The 25,540-nt window shown below is 36.6% G+C and overlaps 2 protein-coding genes and 2 long non-coding RNA genes across 6 annotated transcripts in view; 1 reads left to right on the top strand and 3 right to left on the bottom strand.

Annotated features, from left to right (window-relative positions):
• LOC139977734 (uncharacterized) overlaps positions 1-25,540 on the bottom strand; it is a 475,642-nt gene that overhangs the window by 181,465 nt on the left and 268,637 nt on the right. The gene's annotated exons all lie outside the window — the stretch shown is intronic.
• The window catches only part of LOC139977746 (NLR family CARD domain-containing protein 4-like), a 64,758-nt gene that overhangs the window by 641 nt on the left and 38,577 nt on the right, over positions 1-25,540 (top strand). Inside the window, exons 2-3 of the mRNA XM_071987335.1 lie at positions 3,168-3,256; positions 3,985-5,504. Coding sequence (XP_071843436.1) covers positions 3,190-3,256; positions 3,985-5,504 — 1,587 coding nt within the window. The 5' untranslated portion in view covers positions 3,168-3,189. The remainder of the gene's footprint in view (positions 1-3,167; positions 3,257-3,984; positions 5,505-25,540) is intronic.
• LOC139977907 (uncharacterized) lies at positions 15,402-20,324 on the bottom strand. The gene is made up of 4 exons (XR_011796737.1): positions 19,855-20,324; positions 18,682-18,783; positions 16,585-16,628; positions 15,402-15,698 (listed from the first exon to the last, which is right to left on the bottom strand). It is a non-coding gene; the product is annotated as an uncharacterized lncRNA (long non-coding RNA).
• On the bottom strand, positions 21,114-25,460 carry LOC139977482 (uncharacterized). The gene is made up of 3 exons (XR_011796553.1): positions 24,555-25,460; positions 22,470-22,640; positions 21,114-21,376 (listed from the first exon to the last, which is right to left on the bottom strand). It is a non-coding gene; the product is annotated as an uncharacterized lncRNA (long non-coding RNA).

Here is a 25,540-nt window from a genome sequence, read left to right as displayed (position 1 = left end):
ACTTGATGAAAATCATTAAATAGATTCCTCAAGGTATAGGTTTAATTTCAGCTTGCAATTATATGCATGAGAGAGATGCATTTGTCATACTTTCTATCCGTATAGAACATGGAGTAAATCGTGTGGGAAGAATATGGACCATTGGATCAGTTTTTCTAAGATAAATCTAGTGAGAAGTTCATGGAACATGGTATAAGTTAGGCATATATGTGGGAAGTAAAGAGAACATTGAATAAGTTAAAATCGGCTTACCCTGTGGGAATGTGGTTTTTGTCAGTAAAACCCCGGTGAAACATTACAGTATTCTTAAACTCTACAACTGCCTGATAATTAGGAAGAATATTAAATCAATAGTATAAACAGATTAAGTTAATGAGTTAACTGATTTTGGTATGGTAGCAATCACGTGACTGATATATTTTGCTTTATCAGGTGATCAGAGCGATGAATAGTAATTTTTATTTTTCTGAAATTATTAAAATATATAAATCATGTGAGATTCAAACTAATAAAGCTTATGAAGGAACCGTAACAATTATTTTCCTCTGCCTGAGATTCAGTTGTACCGCTAAAATCAGCAGTTTAACTTATGCTTTCAATTTTACCCTGGTAGGGTAATATAATATACACAACAGGCGCGTAACCAGGGTGGGCGTTGGGGGCGCGCGTACCCCGGGTAAGAAAAAGAGGAGAGAGAAAAAAAGAGAAGAAAAAGGGAAAAAAAGAGGGGGAAAAGAGGAGGAAAAGAGGAGGAGGGGAGGAAGGAAGGGAAAAGAAAAAGAAGAAAGAGAGAAAACGGAGAAAAGGAGGGAGTAAAATAAAACTGCCAAGACACCGGGAAGAGAAACAGGAACAGTGACATCATTATAGCGCTGATCCCTATTATATACACATGGCCGGGTAGCCAGTGACGGATCGAGGACTTCGGAAGGGGCGTGTGCCTCACCCAACCCCTATACAACGACGTTTCCATTTTTACTCTCACTAATGTAACTATATAAATACTATATATGGTTTATCATAACGCGTGTGTGTGTATGACACCTTAAACAATTGTGCTATGAAACCAACTGTGGCTGGTCTCGTACTCGACCGAGTCATCGGGGAACATGACGCTTATCGGGAAGGAGGCGACCGCCCCACCCCCCCCCCCCCGAGCATATATTTTTTATGATATCGCTAGTAATTTCAAAATAGAAAATGCTTAGATGCAACTTACAAGGCATGGGAAGTGTCATTTCCAGCGATCTGGGAGGCATTTTCGGCCAAAATTTTCTTGTACGCTTCGCGCCAACTCGTGGTGGCGCTACGCTTAGATAGTTTGCCTACTGGCTTCGCCCCTCCCTTGGCAAATTATTCGCTGTGCACCTGTTCGAATTTGTAAAGCAAACAGCAGATACCACATCATATCAGTGAGCATGAAAATGGCGGTTCCAGGATGAACAGCCTCAAAACTTTCGATGTGTGTAGTCATAGGAACCCAATTCGATTTGGAGGGCTCTAACGGCTTGCCCGATTAACTCATCACCTAAATTTTTCGCGCGCGTTCAACAATACAATGTCAATATCATATAGGCAAGCATCGTTTATTACATCGCTGGCATCGTGTACCGTACGGTCCGTGGAAATTGCGCAGTATACCGCGGGATGCTAATATAAACAACGAAATGTCTTATGTAGATGGAGAAAAAGCATGGAGGTCCAATTATGTCAAATTCTCTTTTACATTAGTAATGGCGAATTAGTCACCCAAGCTTAGAACTTTATATTATTTATCAAGGAGATATTTTTTCATTTCCTTTAGCTAAACATCTTTGCAATTTTTCTTTCAGTAGGAACCCCCCCCCCCCCACCTCCTACGCCTATGTGTGTAATGTTCGGTTTCGGAAATATCTGGTATTATTTCATTTCCTTCAACCAAGTTTTATAATAGCCGTTATAAGAGGGTTTAATATTTGCACACCAATAAATTAACTGTGTCCGAATTTTCGAAAATTTCCTTATCAACATTCTTCATCATACTTCCTCTACTCGTGTAATTTTGACCGGTCTGTTAGGGGTTCAAGGAGGTTTCTCTATATTGGTTGTCCATAGATGACATTTTTTGCAACATTATGGGTATGTTTTGAAGTGAATTTTCAAATTCTGAACAAATAATGGGCTGAAAACCTTGGAAAAGTGGGGCTGTCGGGTATTGTGGGCCCCTACGTAGAATCACCTACAAAAGCAATGATCCACAGGACATGCGATGAGGTCGAACATGATTTGTAACTGAAGAAAATCTTCAAAACGTTTATGGATGGAAAAAAACTATTGGAAAATACGTTGTTCTCAGGCAAAAGTGTACATCTGGTTGGTCATTTTCAAGCCCGAGAAGTGCCATTTCCGGTGATCTGGGGGGTATAAAAACCAGAATTTTTCTTGTACGCTGCGCGCCAACCGATGGTGGCGCTTCTCTTAGATAGTAATTCGCGCCCCCCGGGTTAGAAAATCCTGGATACGCCCCTGCACAAGTATGTGTATTGATAACAGCGGGTCATCCCTGTTTAATGTCATCAAATAAAGGTTACTAAGGGAATATTTAATCAGGATGATTTGATCCTCAACGTTAATATTGCGTCACGTGCGGCACTTTGTATTGCAGCATAATACACATAAAAGATCAACTTGGAGAATGTTTAAGAAAGGAAATCAGATTTATACTTCATTTTTTGCAATGAACCTTGACTACAGTTTTATCTGAGGTCACTATCGATTAGTATCGATTGAATCATAAAAATAACACCCCAAACAGCTTCTGCAAAATGAATAACCGTTGTATCTACGATTAAGAGAGAGCCTCGCAATAAATGTGAAGCTCGCCATCTAAAATGATGAGCTGTAGGTGACATTCGTAAAGGAAATCGTGCATATTGATAACAGAACAGAAAGTTGAATACTGTATTTCAGGGTGGATTAATATTAGATTACTTTAAAGGTCGATGGTTTGTGTAAACAATAAACAGTTAATAAGAGATAAGGAGAAATTCAACTTTGATGTAATCTCTGTCGAGCTAGGGACCTGTTGGTAAAGTGACTGGTCCTGTTGACTTACAGAATTATACACGTATTTATGATAACTTTGTTAAGTTGCTTTTATCCATGCATACTGTATCTATATTCAACAGATCATCGCTTTGAGAGATAATCATGGGTAATACCACTCAAAGGAAAAGAAAAGACCAAAGCCAACCAGATGCGAAAGTTGTTTTGCAAGGTTTGTAGTAATAACATAATTTGGTATCAGTAACTTAAGCATAGGAAGGCTGATGTTAAAATAAACATTGGTAACGACTTAAGCCTCAGCATTGTAATAACTCTTACAGCGTATGATCGAGAGTTCAACACGATTGGTTTATTATTATTATTTTATTGTATTTTAATAAAAAGATAGGTTGGTGATATCAAACTGATTGAGTGACTTCTGTAACATTGTGAGGTATTATAATACACTGTATTAAACTCACTATATTTAGATATAATCAAATGCAACGAACACACCTCTCTTGGACTGCTAGGCGGGACTGAGTTCAGCTATAAAATGTTCAAGTTTGTTCCAAAGAAGGGGAATGAAACGGTAATCCACCTGTATCAGATCGAGAGCAAAGTAATTGAAATATTTATGTTATTATAACTTAATTCACAAAGAGCCAATAAAGTCAGCATCTACTGAATTCGAAGTGAATTATACCAGTTGAAATAGACATCTACCTTATTAATTTGACCTAACTGATTAGAATTGTTACATGTAGATATGAACGCATATAAGGCGATATTAATTATCATATTACTACAATTTAATTGGTATAATTTTGTCGATAGCAGTGACATCAAACAGCTTGCCCACCATAATCGTTTACAGTTCAGTATAAATAGGCACTGACACGCCACAATTTTATTGACCAAAACATAATGCTTACAAATCAACTTTTGTTCTCTTTTTAGACAAAAAGGACATTCTCATCAGTTCTCTGAAGAGCAGGTATAAACTACAATATGACGCAATCCAGCCCATACCGTACATCAAGGACAGACTATATTGTGTTGACAAGGTATTTGTTGAGGGCGGTACAGAGATACATATTGTTAAAGGAGCGACGAAGGAGAAAGAAGGCCAATGGGTACGTGTGGACTCGTACAAAGATATCTTCACAGACCCTCGAATGAAAGCCAAACGGCGCATCATAGAAGCAGAAGCCGGGTACGGTAAGTCAACAGTGGCCCTACAGCTCGCCTTTGATTGGTGCAATGGAGTCAAGGATTCACCTTTTAAAGACGTAGAGATTCTAATTCTTCTCCGGTTGAGGCAGCTGAACAGCAAGATATCTATCTATCAAGCAATTAAGCTGTTCTTAGCACCTAACGATCCTCGAATCAAATCTTCTGATATTAAAAACATCATTGAAAGCTGTTCTTCTGTTAAGGTACTCCTGGACGGGTATGATGAGTTTCCTGATAGGGACGGTGCCACCGGAAGTGACGTAGAACGTATCATTACGAGGAATCTGTTTAGGAATATTGATGTTACCCTGACGACCAGATATCTTCCGAAGGACTATGACAAAGCAAACACAAAATATATTAGGTTAGTTGGCTTTGACGAGAAAGCACGCGACCATTACATTCGCAAAGCTGTTACTGGGAATGACGAAAAAAGCGTTGCTAAAATTAAGCGCGCTTTGAAAGAAAACCCGATTCTGGATGACCTATGTCAAGTGCCTCTCTTATTTGTAATGTTTTCTCACATGACCCACGAAAAGACACATTTTCAAAAATTTAAGTCAGCTACCGGTTTCTTTCGCTACATGATTAAATGTTTCCATAGTCACATGAGAAACAAATCACTGGACAAACACGCAAAGGAACACATGATCGAACATGAAAGTGAACACGATGAACTGAGTAAAGTAGCATTTGAAGGTCTCTGCGGTGAAAACAAACAGTTATCATGGCGTAAAGATGGACTCTGTACACGACTAGGTCAAGGGTTTTGTCAACATTATATTGCAGTTGGTATCTTGGTAGAGGAAGAAGTGTCTGCTGTGACAAACGAACAGACTTCTGCAACAGACATACAGACAAGGACTGACGTAAGGTTCTACCATCAACTATTCTGTGAATGGTTTGCGTCTTTTAGACTGGTAGAAATTGTAGTTGCTACAAGAAATGCATCTGAACTGAAGAATGTTCTTGATAAAGTGGATCCATTTAATCTTCAGTACCTCTATCGATTCACCTGTGGGATTAGCCCAGCCGTTGGGAAGAGGATAATAGAATACTTGAAGAGCAGGGAAGACGGTGATAAGTTTGCCATCCTCTGCATCCTGGAGCAAACTGGTGAGGTAGATGGAATCAAGGACACCGTCAGGGATCTGTGTTCAAAGAAAGTTGTCATCAGGGACGACAACAGCAAGCTTCTTCAGAGATCCACCATCCAGCTCTTGGAGATTGCATCTAGATTTGATGTAAGTATGTTCATCATATATATTAGTTCCTGTCAACTATACCAAAACAACGTGATGCTGATCGATTAACTAAACATACACAAAAATCAATATCAACAACAACATAATTTAAAACAAACTCCACTTCATGAATGTTTACGTTAGGTTCAGTGACAGACAAATCTAAATAAATTTATATTCATTAAACTACACAGCCCACCAAGAGGAAGTCACAAATTATCAATTACACGCCACAACTGAGAGATTACTGATCGAATCTACACAGGCCCGTACAACAATTTGCTTTATTCATTTCTCAACATGACCTTCTCCAAATCATGGAAAGGAACTTAAAGACCAACTATGGAGACAGTTTTTTTTTTGGGGGGGGGGGAATTTTCCATTAATTTGGGAGATTACATACCCATAATCAACATGTGTAAAAAATAATCTTCGAAAACCTACTATAACCCATCAAAAAACGACCACGAAATGGACATTTTGGTTAGTCACGTGACATGAACCTCTGGAATGTCTGAAAACAGAGATTGACCCAAAGGAGCCTCTGGTCATCGTGTGACGTCATAATGTGTATACCGCGAAAATCAAAAGCTAAACTAGGCACTGTTTATACACAGATAGCGAAAAATTGTACTGTATTTGACTTCCAATTTCGAGCGTTTGAAAAGCTGTTAGCTTAAAACAAGAACATAGAAGGAAAAACTTGTTAAATTTTAAGCAGAAAATTTAGTAAAATGGGTTATTTTATTAGCAAAATTTCCACTCATATGGAAGCATCGTTTACATAGCGGAGCGTCAATAGGTACGTACGGTACAATATACTGTAGAACATGCAAGCAGCTTGCCGATTCCGTAATACAATTTGATCGCAAGATACCGTAAACTTAACAGAAGAATAGACCTATAATATGGCTCATGCCTAATATGTGACGGGGAAATAGTTTACGTTACTGTCACCATATTACCCCCCAAAACACTAAACATAATTGAACAACTACGAGAAGACGATGGCCCGAATCGACCAGGGTAGCATATACATGACTAAGCTTCAGCTGAACATAGTACATACTCGTTTTAATATCCAAAAGTACAAACACAGAAAAAGTATCCTGTCAATAAACCAAATTTAGCAGTGACTATCCAAATCCACGCTTCTCGTTCAATCCTGGGCGAAATACTACCGTGACTTTTTGTAGTTGCATAGAGTTAGGTCTAGTTGAAACAGGCCTTGACCAGTAACATCCCACAATCACAAGACAGTCACTAACGAAATAAAACGTCCGATCGCTATACAGTACCGTTTTATTCCACTCCTTGAACCATGCAGATGCCGGAATAAACATAACGGACAATATAACACAATGTATCACGAACTCACGATACTGGAATACTACAAATGACATGGATAAATGCGAAGAAATCCTAACATGACTATTTACATACCCGGTGGGAGTTGTAACTCACTACATGTACTAACAATGCTACCCTATAGGCACGATCTATACACCGTCTGCATATGCGTGATATAATGTTACATGTAAGAACGGCCAGGGCGTGTTTACGAGGAGACTTGAAAGGGTCAATTTCACATTAGCTATGTACTCCGCCACAGCTGTCGAAAGTATATAAGTTTCTCAGAATGAGACATTTGCAGCATACACAGAGGCAGGGTCATGCATGTGGACTCATGGGCAGGAGATACTCCGGGTGCTGACAAATCTTTCCTAGTGGATCTCACAAAATTGATCCAAAGTCTACGGCGTTTACGTCGGTTCTTCTTCTCGGAAAGCTAAAAAAGCTGATGCTTTTGTTGGCTGAGGTATAACTACAACCTCCAACAACACAGAATTTTGGCATTTCGGGGGGAAGGGAAAGGAGTAATATCGTTGATGTTTTTGGCAGCTCAGGTATACAACTTTACACACTAAAAGTATTGTTGTGAGTGCGTTATACCAACAGTGACGTCACATGGTCACCTGATGTCTTAGGAATGTTTCAGGAATGTCTGAAATAGGTTTCCTAAAAAGCTGACGTTTCTTCCCATTTTTCACGCAATTAACGTCGGAAATTGGTAAAGTTGATGACAGCAATGTAATTGGAGTGAGTTAGGGATTACATACATGCAAAATGGTTGGATTTTATGTTCATTGAAAAGTCTCCATAGTTGGTCTTTAAGATTCAATAACGTACCACTCGGTAGTTATGTGAAACCTTGTAGAAGAGCTGAAAAGAAAGATTTAATCTGAAATTTTTTACAAAATTAACAAAGACCAAAGTCAGAAAATGTGTAGATTGATTCCACGATATATTTGAATTTTCAAATGGATATGTTGTAATTGCAGGAAAAAGTATAGAGTATATAGCTTTATACATTTAGTGTTTACTTGACGTAGGGTGTTCCTATCATCGTATTGGACACTGCATGACGGTACTTTAAGAAATATATATATATATGGGTGCTAGAAGTATACCTACTTATTGCTATTGAGAAATTCACCATAAAAACTATATTAATAGGCTGGAATGCTCCTTAAAGTCTTCAGAGATGACGATTCACCCCTCTGTTACAGGAATGCATGTTAAAATTAATTCATTGATTTATATATTATATAACTAATGTTATATATAACTAATATAGTGTAGACATATCCCACATTGTTATCAAGGGTAGACATATCCCTTATTGTAATCTAGTGTAAACATCATATCCCTTATTGTAAGCTAGGGTAAACTTCATATCCCTTATTGTAAGCAAGTGTTAACTTCATATCCCTCCTTATAATATAGTGTGTAAACATCATATCCCATATTGTTATCTAGTGTAAACATCATATCCCATATCGTTATCTATAGTGTACACATTATGTATCTTATTGTAACATAGTGTAAACATCATATCCCTTAATGTTATATAGGGTAGACAAATCCCTCATTGTAATCCAGAGTAGACATATCCCTCATTTTAATCCAGGGTGGACATATCCCTCATTTTATAAATAGACATATCCCTCATTTTAATTTAGGGGAGAGAAATCGCCTCATTGTTATCTAGGTTAAACATACCCCTTATTGTAATGTAGCATATACATACCCTTATTTTATCTAAGCTAGACATACCCTTATTGTAATCTGGTTTAAACATAACCCTTTGTGTCATCTGGTGTAAACATCATATCCCCTTTTTGTCCACTGGTGTAGACCTATCCGTTATTGCAACCTGGTGTTAGCATCATATCCCTTATTTTAATCTAGTGTAAACATATCCCAAATTGTAATATAGGGTAGATATATCCCTATTGTAGTCTAGGGTAAACATATCTCTTATTGTTATCTGGTTGAAACCTATCCCTTATTTAAGACTGGTGTAATATCATATCTCTTATTGTATTCTGGTGTAAACACCATATCCCCTATTGTTATCTAAGGTACAGTATGCGTATCCCTTATCGTAATCTAGTGTAAACATATCCCCTTTTGAAATCTAGTGGAAACATTTCCCTTAGTGTAATCTAGGGTGGACATATCTCTTATTGTAATATAAGGATGACATATCTCTTCTTGTAATATAGGGTAGATATTTCCCTTATCGCCATAAATTGTTGTTCTTCAATGAGTTTTTGAGTTGTATCTGAGGAACTAACAGTCTACATCATTAAGGTACATTGTACAGTCACTTTAATTCATTGAATTCACTTGTTTACTTTTACTCATTCTCAAAAAGTAAAAGTGTTATAAACATCCAACCTGCACTGTCAGCAGTGTGTTTTAATGTTCAACAACATTTCGATATTACATTTCAAGTGCCTAAAGTCATTCTTTAATTTAGCCTCTTGATTTACAATAGTCTTATTACTTAATTTGTTCGACGTTTGCTTTTGATTTACAAAAATTACAAACAAATTTATTTAATTTTACATAAGAATAAATACTTGTTATACTGCATCACTGTAAAACTGGCCGCGATACAGCGAATTATGTATTTAGTATAAGGGGTTGCGAGGTTTGAACGGGGCCATAGAAGTGGTGTTCAGTTGATCATCAGTTTTACTGTCATCATTTACCTTCCTTACACGACATCCGTGTGTGTGGCTTTTGCTGCTTGGATGAATCAATTCTGTATCATATGCCGTTCACATGACCAGAATGAAACTAATCGATGCTGTTAGCTCCGGAATATAATTTATACTGTTATACTGTTTTAGAAAAGGCCAATTTGTTAGGAAAAAGTTATTTTTTATCTTGATGGCCCTTTAAAGCTGCCCTAAAAATTTCATCGGGACGCATCTCTTTGTGTATGGCTGTTTTTTTTTTGCCAGTGAGAAAAATTACTTCTTCGTTATCCATCTTTTTAAAACCAGATGATTTAAAACGTAATGGAACTGAAACATTTTATCTTCAATCTATAAAGATATCTAGTCATATAACGTAAAAATGATAATATCAACTAACTACGAAACAATTATACGGTACGACGGGGCAAACTTCTTATGAACTTTTATATTTGTTTATAGCGTAAACAGTGACTGTCATACAATAGTAGTTAAGTCCGTTATTAATTTAGTTTGATGTGCAGGCTAAGTAAATAGCGAGAACAATAGGCAAGCAAGTTCCTGATTAGAAAGGTAGGTTAGATGTGAAAAAAATATGTTCATATTAATATAGTAAGTTTATGTTAACGAAACATAGAAACGTTTTAATTTAAAACGTGATTAGCCTTAACTAACCGTCACTGGAATTCAATGCATTTTCAGTTATAAGGTTTGACATTACCTTTCACATTAATGTTCTGTATGATCTAGCCCTAAACACAATTCACGATTCATTAATATATTGGTCACTCAGCCGCTTGAGGAAGCATTGTTCATAAAAAACCACCATTTTTTTTATTTATTACGAAGGACCGGTGTATGGCAAGCATCGGAGAGCTTCAGTTACAATAATATAAGGACATTTTTACAAGAGTGATCTTGTGGATTGGAGAGCAGCTGAACAGGTTCTGTTACCTCCTTCTGTCGGTACTGAAAACATGACATCAATTAAAGTAAAAATATGACAGAACAAAATTGTTGACTGACCACAGCTTACTTTAAACAGTCAAGTTGATATAACTAATCATGTTAAATCAGATGTATGGTCACCTGACCTAAACTTATACATACCATGTATGCCAATCAACTCATTATACATATCATGTATGAAAATCAACTCATTATACATACCATGTATGCCAATCAACTCATCATACATACCATGTATGCCAATCAACTCATTATACATATCATGTATGCCAATCAACCCATTATACATACCATGTATGCCAATCAACCCATTCTACATACCATGTATGCCAATCAACCCATTATACACACCACGTATACCAATCAAACCATTATACATACCATGTATACCAATCAACTCATTATACACACCATGTATGCCAATCAACCCATTATACATACCATGTATGCCAATCAACCCATTATACATACCATGTATGCCAATCAACCCATTCTACATACCATGTATGCCAATCAACCCATTATACACACCACGTATACCAATCAAACCATTATACATACCATGTATACCAATCAACTCATTATACATACCATGTATGCCAATCAACACATTATACATACCATGTATGCCAATCAACCCATTATACATACCATGTATGCCAATCAACCCATTATACATACCATGTATGCCAATCAACCCATTATACACACCACGTATACCAATCAAACCATTATACATACCATGTATACCAATCAACTCATTATACACACCATGTATGCCAATCAACCCATTATACATACCATGTATGCCAATCAACCCATTATACATACCATTTATGCCAATCAACCCATTATACATACCATGTATGCCAATCAACCCATTATACACACCACGTATACCAATCAAACCATTATACATACCATGTATACCAATCAACTCATTATACACACCATGTATGCCAATCAACCCATTATACATACCATGTATGCCAATCAACCCATTATACATACCATGTATGCCAATCAACCCATTCTACATACCATGTATGCCAATCAACCCATTATACACACCACGTATACCAATCAAACCATTATACATACCATGTATACCAATCAACTCATTATACATACCATGTATGCCAATCAACACATTATACATACCATGTATGCCAATCAACCCATTATACATACCATGTATGCCAATCAACCCATTCTACATACCATGTATGCCAATCAACCCATTATACACACCACGTATACCAATCAAACCATTATACATACCATGTATACCAATCAACTCATTATACACACCATGTATGCCAATCAACCCATTATACATACCATGTATGCCAATCAACCCATTATACATACCATTTATGCCAATCAACCCATTATACATACCATGTATACCAATCAACTCATTAAACACACCATGTATACCAATCAACCCATTATACATACCATGTACACCAATCAACTCATTATACACACCATGTATACCAATCAACCCATTATACATACCATGTATACCAATCAACTCATTATACATACCATGTATCAACTCATTATACACACCATGTATGCCAATCAACCCATTATACATACCATGTATGCCAATCAACCCATTATACATACCATTTATGCCAATCAACCCATTATACATACCATGTATGCCAATCAACCCATATACATACCATGGATACCAATGAACCCATTATACATACCATGTATACCAATCAACCCATAATACTTACCATGTATACCAATCAACTCATTATACACACCATGTATACCAATCAACCCATTATACATACCATGTATACCAATCAACCCATTATACATACCATGTATACCAATCAACTCATTATACATACCATGTATACCAATCAACCCATTATGCATACCATGTATACCAATCAACCCGTTATACATACCATGTATACCAATCGACCCATTTTACATAACACGTATGCCAATCAACCCTTTATACATACCACGTATACCAAGCAACCCATTATACATACCATGTATACCAATCAACTCAGTATACACACCATGTATACCAATCAACCCATTATACATACCATGTATACCAATCAACCCATTAAACATACCATGTATACCAATCAACCCATTATACACACCATGTATACCAATCAACCCATTATACATACCATGTACACCAATCAACTCATTATACATACCATGTATACCAATCGACCCATTTTACATACCACGTATGCCAATCAACCCATTATACATACCACGTATACCAAGCAACCCATTATACATACCATGTATACCAATCAACTCATTATACACACCATGTATACCAATCAACCCATTATACATACCATGTATACCAATCAACCCATTATACATACCATGTATACCAATCAACCCATTATACACACCATGTATACACGCAAACTCACTAAACATACCATGTATACCAATCAACTCATTATACACACCATGTATACCAATCAACCCATTATACATACCATGTACACCAATCAACTCATTATACACACCATGTATACCAATCAACCCATTATACATACCATGTATACCAATCAACTCATTATACATACCATGTATACCAATCAACTCATACATACCATGTATACCAATCAACCCATTATGCATACCATGTATACCAATCAACTCGTTATACATACCATGATTACCAATCGACTCATTTTACATACCATGTATGCCAATCAACCCATTATACATACCATGTATGCCAATCAACCAATTATACATACCATGTATGCCAATCAACTCATTATAAATACCATGATTACCAATCAACCCATTATACATACCAAGTATACTAATCAACCCATTATACATACCATGTATGCCAATCAACCCATTATACATACCATGTATGCCAATCAACCCATTATACATACCATGTATGCCAATCAACCCATTATACATACCATGTATGCCAATCAACCCATTATACATACCATGTGTGCCTATCAACCCATTATACATACCATGTATATCTATCAACCCAATATGTATGCCAATCAATTCATTACACAGCATAACTACATAACTCACATTAGCACAAAGCTTAAACAGTTTATATGTCATGCTGACCCCCCCCCCCCCAAAAAAAAAAAAAAAAAAAAAAACCAAGAAAAAGGGAGTGGATAAACTTAGTTATTGAATTTATGGTACTGTAAGTAAATAATATAGCACATAAGTAGTAGCCAGTGAATGAACCATCATAGCATATTGCGACAATGAAATATGGAATACTGTTACCTTTATAAATCAACAATGAAGAAAAATCAGTATTGAAAATATGGTCATAAGGGGAAGGGTGGAACAGAATAATACCACTAAATGATACAAACCCATCTATGACCATTAACTTAGAGATCTCACAAAAACAAGGAAAGTCCTCTCTACTGGAACGTCAGTGTTAGATATTACATCAATTCTAGACTGAAGACTTAAGTAGATGTACATCTGAATTTACAAACAATGAAGTCATTACTATAACAAACTCTATAAAACATAGAAAGTCTATTGCCATGACTATTATCTAACCTTTTCTAGCAGATTCGATACTATGTAACTGTGCTATACAATCTTAACAATATGATTATTTGTAATTATAAGGAGACTGAGCTCTCAAAGTTGTAAACAAAAAATTGCTTAGTGTAATATATTTATTCAATTGAAAATAGTATGGATAAAATCAAGGTATATTTGTTTCCACTGAGTATTTTCTGATGGAATCAATATAAATCTGTGTTTGGGGCTAACAAGGTGAATAGGCTTTGGTCATTCAATGCACAAATCATACACAGCAATACAGCAGCATGTCAACAAACTGTGAACAGAAAGATTGTAGCTTGAAACAAAGCACCAAACCAATGTACCAAGAATCAGTGGCGTAGGAAGGTACTTTTGAGTGGGGGGGGGGGGCTGAAGACTGATGACCGGCCTGGGGGAGGGGTCTAAGGGGAGGGGGTGTCCCCCTTCCATTTGGATTTTTTTTGCATTTCCAGGTAGCCTCAGATGCAATTTGGTGCAATATAGCACACTTCAACACCCACTCCATTTTGTAAACTTAATTTTGTCTTTTCACCAGGCCTTAGATGCAATTTGGTGCTCCAAATGAGATTTTTTTTCTCATTTGGAAATGAAAAAGGGGTTTTCTGACTTGCGAAGCGGGGGGGGGGGCGGAATGATACTTCCGCCCCTCCACATTTTTTATTGGGGCTGGCGCCCCCCCCCCGGTTCCTACGCCCTTGCCAAGAATTGAAAACAAACATGTTGTGCATTTCAAACAACATGAAAATTAATATAGTGACCTTTATCTGTCATATCTTGTTAACCAAAGAGGAAAATCTACTTCTCAGGTGATGATAACATCTACTTTGGTAAATCTGTCACTAAGTGAAGTTGTATCAAAACAATTTGTGCTGTCATTTGTCATCGTTTGGAGGACTATAAAGTCATACATATTTCCCATGTTAACCTTATTAACTGATTTGTTGCTTATTTAAAAAAAAAAAAATGCAAATTTTGTACACGCAGAAATATAAAGTTTTAAAGCACTGATTACTACTGTACTGACCACTAATATACTGACTACTACTGTAAGTTATGAAATTTGCCTTCCATGAATGTAAAACATGCTTTGTCAGTTTGAAGAAAGAAATTGAAGACATTATGAGAAATAAATGAGACAAATTACAAACAATAACACATGATCTGCAACAACGTCATCAAATAATATTACAGAAGCAATTGTAAAAAACCTTCCTCTCATCAACCCCCTAATTCTGTGTATGTATTTCCCTCTTAAAATTAGAATTACCCCCCCCCCCCCCCACAAACACTCACCAACCTCCAGTTATAGAGCAAAACAATACCCTACCTTTCAAAAAGAAACTCTAACATAATTATATTTTAATTTAACGATTGTTTTTTATTTCTTAATCCTGACAGCTGACAATTTCAGTTGTTTTAAAAATCTGATGTTTAATATACAGTTCTAGCAAAGTATGACCTCGTTAGAAGCAAGCCACACTTTTACAACATGGAAACTGAAGATGTTCATTTACTTCTCAGAACCGTTTCCTGATCTTTGCACGGTAATTTCCATCTGTTAACACCTCTGTGTGTTCCACTCAGTTGAAATCTATCAGTAGAAAAAGAAAATGAATCTAAACGAGTTTATATTCAATAAATATTCCAAAAGGCTCACAAAATGGCAAAAGAATAATTTTGGAGTGAAATATATTAAATAATACAAGAAGATAATGCTACCAATGGTATGAAATAGTAGAAACACTGTAAATACAAAGGAACTTTAAATATTTAAACATAGAATGGACAGAATAATTAAATTCAAACCAATTGCTGTTCTTTTACAAATAAAATCCAACGTTCTTCACTGGGTGGTGTAGGAGGAGAGTTGCCAGGTGATGCCAGACTACCAAGAGATGTGCACAGCTCTTGCCAGGAGTTAAGGGGGTGGGGGTGGGGTAGATGTATATATTTATGTGACATTCATGTGTTTCAACTACTGTAGATGTGTGAAGGATGTTGAATTTAAGCCATGATGGTACCATGACTTGCAAAATGGTGCTAGGTCATATTAAGAAGAGTAAACATGGTAAAAATAGCTTATCAAGAGTACAACCTACCCTCCTCCCCCCTTTCACCTACCACAGATTAAGCCAACAGAAACTGAACTCAAAGTCCTAGTCTCTTACTAGACTATCATAAAAAAAATTAAAGAGGGTTGGTAACACAGCAAGAAGGATGAAGCTACCCACCCAAACTTGCTGGCTACCCTATACAATTATTCTCATATTGATCTCAACAAGAGTATTAAATTTAGTGCCAGAAATATGGAATTCTTTATTCATTACTTTAACATGTGAAGTTTAATGTTACAAAGTGTTTTAGATGTACACAGCAGGACTCATTTCCATTTAACAACATAACCATGGATGATGGAGTTCTAGTAATGTTGTAATGAAACTCATGACATCATTGATACTTGTCTAACTGGCTTTTACCTTCACTTTCCATGATCACTGAGTTGTGTAGAGGCTAGTACATCCTGTTATGTAGTGTTGTGAATATTGGTCACATGCAAGGCAAACAAATGATGAAATATGTATAAATTATTTCAGCAGTTATAGATCTATAATAGTTCAGAGGTCAACAGGTGACCAGATTGCATGGAGGCAGTCTCGCTATTAATGGTATTATTCATATTGATTTACCTATTGTTAGACTTTGTGACAACAGTTATTACTTTCATATTCATCTTTAGGTTACTTTCATATAAGAGGGAAGTTGGGGGTGGGCTGTGGGTCAGTGCACAATACTCCTTAAGAAGGGTAGTGTTGTTTCCCAGTCTCCTTTACCTACATCAGCTGTTTCTGTCATGAATTATATATTCAAGGTTTAATGATAGAAGTATAAAGAGAAATTTATAAGGTTTATAATAATCAGCATGTTTTAATGTTACTTAGCTCCTTTATATGTAAACCTGCTGTCAACCACTTTAGCTGTGATATCACAAACCTTTGTTAAAATATGACAAATCTTCTTTTCCTTTGTGTAAAGAAATTGTAAATTCAGACCTGGGTACCCAACAAACTTTGACTGTCTTTGTATCTGCAAGGTAACTCAACATGCTCACCATACTTTAAGGTTGATATGTTACAGCATGTCAGAAAACCTTGGGAGTAACCCACAATAGCTTAGTGTAATTGCAAGGATACATGAGAGTAGCCAGCCTTCGTGGTGTGCAAGTTTTTGTCCCCATTTCAGGAGTTAGAGATTTAAGGTCTAATTGATGCCTAATTGTTTCATGTCATGAAATTGGCTCTAATCCAGGAGCTTGACAACCTTTTTGTAGTGGGAGGGGGTAAAATTGTATGTTGTCCAGAGGAGCGATAAAGGGGTACAGGGGAGTGCTGTCCCCCCACTCTTTAAGATATTTGTAAGACATAAAGGGTACTTAGATGCAAAACAGATGCTATGTTTTGTCACTCTTGAAACAATCTTGAAGATTTTATCAGCTGTGTATGTTGTACTGCATAAACATGTTATATCTTTATACACTGTACTTCAGAAATTTCTGTAAAAGTAGTCTCCCTGCATGCTATGGATCACCGTCCCGCCCCCCCCCCTCCTCCTTAAATTTATTTTGGGGATTTAAGTTCCCACAAATAATGCATAACACATGAATGCAACCCTGCTGTACCCTCTGTCTAGATGCCAATGTATACAACATTACATTAGTGTAATTTAGAGCAATTTCCTGCAAGCAATGCAAAGAGTTAAATGAGTAAAATGTCAACTAGGATAGCACTGAACATGGCACCAGCCTGTAGGGGCAATTTCCTAATGCTACTTCCTCTCTAAACTGTACTCCAATATCATGCTCTCAAAGCACTGGTATTGACAGTACAAACTTGATCTGATAGAAACATGATATTCATACTGCTCGTACTGACAATACACGTGCTATGAAGCAGGACTACAGTATAGAAAAAACTATCCCAACTGGGTGGTGGCACCCCATGGCATCATGCATATTCAAAGTTATTTAAAGCTATCACTACTGGCAATATTAGTTATATGGGGATGTAAGGGCTAAAGATAGCAATTACTGGTAGGAGATGCCATCTCATCTGATTTATTGTATTAATGGGTCAAAACAATACCAAGATTACAGGTGGCAATGCACAACTTCAAAGACTTGATACTTTCAAACACATCCATGATCAGACCAAGGTACATACTAGAAAAACTGAGCTTGCCTGGCATGTGGGCAATCATTATTTTCTACAGAAGTTGAAGTTTTCTGAGGAACTATTATTTGAGGTATCTATCAGTAGCTGTCTCCACTTTAGAGAAATCTTCCATCCAACACTGCATACTACAATATAGTAATTGTGTTTAGTAAAGTTTGTTAGCTCTACACAACTAAACAAGTGGAATCTTAAAAAGGGCATCTGATGTTATTTATAGAACTACTTAGGCCAGCTGTCTTCACGTACATATGGCCTGTAAATTTGAACAAAGTATCCAACACAACCCATTACCATTTCACAAACTGACTGTTGATAAATGATTTTGTAAAGACTCTCCAGACTCACATCCACAATGGAAGTTATGTCATCAGTGATGTGGTCCTGCTTGACTTTCTCTTTCACTTTCTTAAAGGAAATGTACTGAAGATATGTTGAAAACTGTAACACCTGGAGGTTAAAGAGAAAATAGAAAATAACTCAACTTTCCATTCACTAGAAATTATCAAGGTGAAAATTCATCACATCTGTGATCATTTTGTAACAGAGATCAACTTCTTTCCTTGTGTCGTATTAATAAGTATATATTAAAATTTTAGCTGTATTCTCAGGGCAGCATATACATTGTATTCTATTTCTGTTTTTATCTTTGGGTTTGTTGGACTGCCCTAGCTAACAGCACAGCACTAATATTATCATTTAAAGCACCTTTGCCTCTATCTTAAAGCTGCTTTTTAGGAATATGTTTTGCATCTGAGACAATCAATACAATTAGTTATTTATAACACTTGTAGTGGTAATAATATTTTGAACCCCCCCCCTCCACACCCAATAAAAAACAACTTTTGACAATGGCTGGAGTTTTCTACCAACTTTGTGAGCTATCTTCCATAGTATTGCAACAGGAAATAAATGTAGAAAGCACATTTGCATGAGTTTGCTGGATATATCTCTTAAATGCCCAGTACTATAACTGAAGTGCAAATAATGTACATCTTAGACAAAGCGCATTAAGAGAATCCTTCAACACTATTGGACAATGGCTAAGAATGGAATTCTGAATTACTTTGGTTTTTACTCTGAGGATATGCATATGGTCGAGATGCTACATGTATGTCTTGAATTACTGACAACATATGCACACAGTACAGTAAACCAACCAAAGACTTCCACTTGTAATCCCTTAGTATATAGCTCATTGGCAAATGGCATAAAGACTAGATTATCTTTCGATCTAAATTTGACATCAATTTTCTTGGGTTTTGGATGCACTGAGAGGGGAAGGGTAGGAAAGGAATTGGTAAGCAATACAATGTATGGCATACCGTGCCTAATATATGCTGTATGTATGTTAGATTGAGACCTTAATCTTCCCTTAGGCCCTTAGGGAGTTTATTGATCAAGCAAGTCTCTGCTCCACCAGGATTAGGCAGTAACAAAATCACTTTCTACCAAGACTCAAATCTAATTATCACTACAACCTGGCCTACCAGTCCTGCTGTACACTAATTATACACTTACCATTACCATATTGTAAACCATTCTGTGCAAGATCCGCATCATGTGACCCCCAGAGATCATCTGAAGACTGATTAATCCACATTTACCTAATGAGGAGATAGAGACAAAGACAATAAGAATAATCAGTTGTCACTAATTCTATATTGACAATATCTGAACTGATATTTCTTAATGTAAACATTAAAAAACATTGTTATTGAGTTTACCTTTTATTTACTCAACATTTATTTTATTGCTCACAGATATACAAGCTAATGCTAAAAAGACTTATGTCCCTGAAACAACTCAATAGTTTCAAATTCATTTATTTTATTGTAAGGTGCTTTTTATTTTCAAGTTGAATATATTTTTAAATTTATCCATAAACAAGACAATAGGGTAAGCATGGTAACATGTTCACAATCCTTTGGATTAGACTAAATTGATCAGCACACTTTCTAATTTGGTACTCTTAACATTATTTGGTGCAGCAGGCCAATGGAGTTCTAATTGTTTTACTTTGAAGTCGAGCAAAGTTAGGCTTGATTACTGGTCTGGATTGCTTTTGTCAAATAATTGGAATACCAGTGTCAAGCAGAGGATGCTCTAGTATATAAATGTTGTTGTTTTTGCATTAACAACTGTAACTTCATTTCCACCTTTTCCAATGATAGACATCGACCTGATGCCCCCGCTCCCCAAACACAAAGTTATAACAGAATTATGCAATAACCTTAAGACCATTCAAAGAATAAGATTTCAGATGACATAACATGCTAAATCCTACAAGAACTTGTCATATTGTGTTGAATGATCTTCTGTGATAGAATCATAAACTGTTGCTTGTCATAGTGCAATACTCAAAACCTAGCATTATCCACGACAACTATTTAATATGATGGGATGGGTGGACCTTTTCTTAAATTACATAATATCCACTCAACCTGGAGACAGTGACAATAGAAAGCCTTCATTAGCATTACATGCTCACACAGAAATGAAACTGTTTCATAATGAAACAATGTGTGTCTAATGACCATTAAAGTTGGTCAGATTTGAAAGATTAGAGATGTACTTGGAATCAGAATTTCATCTTCTTGAAACCTACAATTATGGTACAATTTGTAGAGATAATGCTACAATTAGAGAAACACTGGTACAAAGAGGTCTCACAGAACCCCTGAGTTTAAGACACAACCTTTAGCAGTATTCTAACTAGATTGTTTATATGCTGTATTGGTTTGCAGTGATTGGAATTGATGGGGTTGGGGGGAGGGGTGCTGGATGGAAGACATTCTGGTGTGGAAATTTTCCTTGAAGGATTATCTGATATGTCATGGAGTAAAAATATCCAATTAAACACTTATATTCTCATGTAGGAGGGGGATGGGTGGGTGGATGGGGTAAGAATCAGGTAGTGGACCATAAAATCATTACCCTGCTCATGTGTACTGTACACATTTCATCCAAGAGCTGTAATCCGGATATGAAATTGGTAAACCCCTCAAAAGGGCGATCTCAGGACTGAATAACCCCAGTTTACCTGATGATGAGAAAAAACAAAATGCATTTGGTTATCAGTTATAATGTTATTATTCATGTAAATTGTCATCACCCGTTCTGCAAGTTAGCAGCATTCTATCATGTAACATTGTCAAACACAGAACACAGCTATTATAAACATATGGTATGCTGTAGTTTCAAACTAATTTGCTCCGTTATAATTATAATAACAATGTTTAGAAACTAATGCAACTCGTGAGGAGATAATTGTATCTAATTTAGTGTGTCAGCTTGGGTGGATAGGTGTTTTTATATTAATTTTCTTCATTTAATGGCACCAGGCCCCTGGAGACTGCATTGCTTACATTGACCTAGTTACACCACTCTCTGGGGGTCTCTTTCCAGATTTTAGATCACCAAAGATTTATAGAGTACCCTCTTCAGCTGGTCAATAGCTATCCAATATGGTCAGTTCATTTTACAAATTTGGCAGATGCAGACACTTGTAACCTCCAAATTTTGAATTGAAACATTTTGAGATGAAAAAGTAAAAGTTTGACTTATCAGGTCAAAATCTTGAGATAATAAAGTCAATATTTGAAATTTTGGGCCACTTATTTTAAGTAGCTAAAGTTAGTTCAATTTTGAGACCAATTAGATTTTTAAAACCAACTGCAGTGACTGGCTCAGCAATGTTTAAAAAATTAAACAAGCGCAAGTGAAAATTCCGTATTCACCGCTGTATATACTCAGATGAGTATGAAGTATTTCCAACTGTGTTCTCTGTTTATAGTGGCTGGACTTACAAGGGTACTGCAAAGCTCTCCAAATCTTCAGTATTTTCAAATAGTTTTTGGAATCTATCAATTTTGAGCACATGAGGACATGTCAGTAATAGAAATACTAAATCTAATTTTACTCTGTGGAATATATATCTGAGCCCTAGCCGGGTGCTTCAGAAGAGCTCTGTAACATATCTGAGACTTCTTGTCCTCTTTTACTAAGTTTAAGGCATGTAAATACATGTTATCCGAGAGAAAAATGTAATTTTTTATGAAGTATCCTGAACGATGCTTGCTAGCCAGAAGTTTGGTGATTCAAGTCACAACAAAATAGAGTGACTTCATTTTTACCGTTTCTATACATTCTGTGCATCAAGAAGTGTAGGATACTGAAAAAAGCTTGATAGGTTCATAGGTCCTGATCTCCTCTATCCAGTACAGTCTCTGGCATCATCTTCACTAGAGGGTTTCTTACTACGGTTGAATTATTACATCATGGAGCCATTGGAGCCTCAGTGACTTCTAAATCAAAAGTGAAACATTAACATGAAATCAACTTAGTTATTCAAAAATTTCAGAAGATTTCAGAAACAAAAGGATACTCACAACAAAGAAAACCCAATAGTAGCATTTCCACATTGATCCAATCATTGATCATTTCAATTTAGTGATTATACAGTATTACAGAATACAGTGTTTGGTTTCTGAAGCTTTCTGAAAGTTCTTAGGAGCTTTTGCATTCAGATAGCAAAGTGACCACCACAGCTGTTATTGTGGGCAATCAACTTCACATGTTAGCTGTAAAAGACCCCGACACTTTTAGTAAGTAAATTATGTAAAAGTGCATATTTGATTTGTGATATTGAAACTGTAGATCCTAGGTTCTCAACCTTTTTCTATCCGGGGACCCCTTGAGATAAACTGAAATGTTTGGAGGACCCTCGGACAGTGACCGCCGGCCTGGGGGAAGGGTATAAGGGGAGTGAGTGTCCCCCTCCCCTTTTGAATTTTTTTCAATATTTGAGGGTTACATGCGAAATGCAGCATTATTTTGTGACTTTTGAAGTAAATTTATGTTGCAGAATTTATGTTTAGAAATGCTTTTTTTTTCTGGGCATGGAATGCAGTTTTCCTAGACCTGCAAGTATTGCTAGGCATAGGCCTACTTGGAAATTGATACTTTCAAATTATATATTTCCCAATTAAAGTTTAATTTGGAAGCGATGAGTTTTCAGATACAAACTGGTTGATTCTGCATGATGTCAGGAGAATCAAATCCAAGTTAGTTATAACTTTCCTCCACCAAAGCCTTATAACTACCGCGCTTCAATGTGTCAACAGTGAGCAACGCATCATAGTTATTGCTCTTCATATTAGGATGTATAGTGTGCAGTTAAGTTGTACACAACACTCGGGTGGCATGTTATCCATACCTCACCGAATTTATACCAATGAGAAACTATACTACTTGTTTTTATCGGGGAACGCACGATTCAACATTTATCGACTACTGACGATAGTCTGATCATCAGGGTCCGACGTATTGACGGCTAGCCTAGCCTAGATTTCTAGAGGCATACATACTTCTTCCTTCGACTATATCTCTCATTCCATTTTTCACAAACCTCTTGGGCTTTCACGGATCCTTATTTTGTTCACGGACCCCCTGCGGACCCCTTTGCCCTCACGGACCCCGAAATAAATTTCACGGACCACCTAGGGGTCCGCGGACCCCAGGTTTCAGGGAGTAACCTGGCTGTAGATACGTCAATACTTACTTAGGAAATGAGCATAACCAGCACAAACCTTGTTAATTCTGGATATGTTCCCAATAATGGGTTGTCTCGGACCAGCAAGGGTGGTGTAAAGCACTGCAGAAGTTTGGGTGACACAAACTAAAATAATGCTTGTATATGATATGGAATATTGAATCTCAATCTTTTGAAAACCTTGCATTTCATTTGACCTTTATTCACTGCAGGTTAGCAGTTAGCACTTAAATCCACAATATCCCATGAGAGGAAACAAATCCAGAGTACTTTACGAGTAGCTTTTTATGACTATATTTGGCTAAAACCTCAGACAGTTGGATGATCTCCCAAATGTAGAACACTTCTTCAACAAATTAATATTATGATCAAAGTATTTGAAGGAGGAAACCTCCCCTTCAACTTGTTACCAACTATAACAGGCTAGCATCACCATATTTCAGCTATTCCTACATTGTGCTGAGCCTATAGGTCACGCGTTATGCTGGATTTTGCGGTAGTATTGAATATTGTAACTAAAACCATTGGACTAGGCCTAAGTTAGGCTGCACTTTTCTTATATGACTAGAAAAGACCTAAGCCATAACTTCAACGTTACATATGATATCCTTGTCTTTGTACTTGTAGGTACATAGCCTAAATATTATGAAAGGAACACAAGACATACGTCTTTGAAAATTGCAATATACTCTGTTTCTTTCAGTATCATGTTCACCATCTGTAATATGCTGCAATATCTTCATATTTAGTAAGCAAGTTCTAGAAGCTTCGCCGGCTTCGGGAAATCACACCAAACAAACCGGGAAGTACTACAACCATACAACTGTTCTTCAAACGCTGCTTTACACTATGTCGTGCATGGTTTGTTTGGATTTTGAAAATGAGACTTGTTCAAGTCGTTTCCATTGGCCACTAGGGAAATTCCCCTCTTTTCAGATAAATGATCAATCTTCCAATTCAAATAATAGCAATTTACAACAACAAAAATGGCAAATTCGTTAGATCTAAAAGTGAGGACTTCAACAATATGCTGCAAAAAGTAAATTCATCATTTACACCTCGACAATTTTCCGGTAATGATGCGTTCATAGAATCCTGTACGGCAGCTTGAAAGTGTTTACGTGTTATGGGTCACATAGGTCTTGTGGAAAATATAAAAAATACATATTTATTAAACTGCAACTAATCAAATTACAATTAAGACGGCCTTTTAACTGTTCACAACAGATCTTCCGAAGTCCAAACATAAAAAGGGGTCCGGCACAAAATATATAACGAAAACGCAATATGCAAATAATGAAAACAAATATGATGGTCGTGACTTTCCAATGAGTAAAGCAAAGATAAGAGGCGATGTAAGTTCCAATGAAAACACGTACTATAGTAGTAGTAGTAAGTTGAGTCTCGTCTATCCGACATGCTCAGTGATTAACCCCGTACTATCGCGTACTATAGTAGTAGTAGTAAGTTGAGTCTCGTCTATCCGACATGCTCAGTGATTAACCCCGTACTATCGCGTACTATAGTAGTAGTAGTAAGTTGAGTCTCGTCTATCCGACATGCTCAGTGATTAACCTCGTACTATCGCGTACTATAGTAGTAGTAGTAAGTTGAGTCTCGTCTATCCGACATGCTCAGTGATTAACCTCGTAC

The sequence above is a fragment of the Apostichopus japonicus genome, chromosome 12 (genome assembly GCF_037975245.1).
Source record: "Apostichopus japonicus isolate 1M-3 chromosome 12, ASM3797524v1, whole genome shotgun sequence".
In the NCBI taxonomy this organism is placed as follows: Eukaryota; Metazoa; Echinodermata; class Holothuroidea; order Aspidochirotida; family Stichopodidae; genus Apostichopus; species Apostichopus japonicus.
This window is presented reverse-complemented; position numbering and strand designations above follow the sequence as displayed.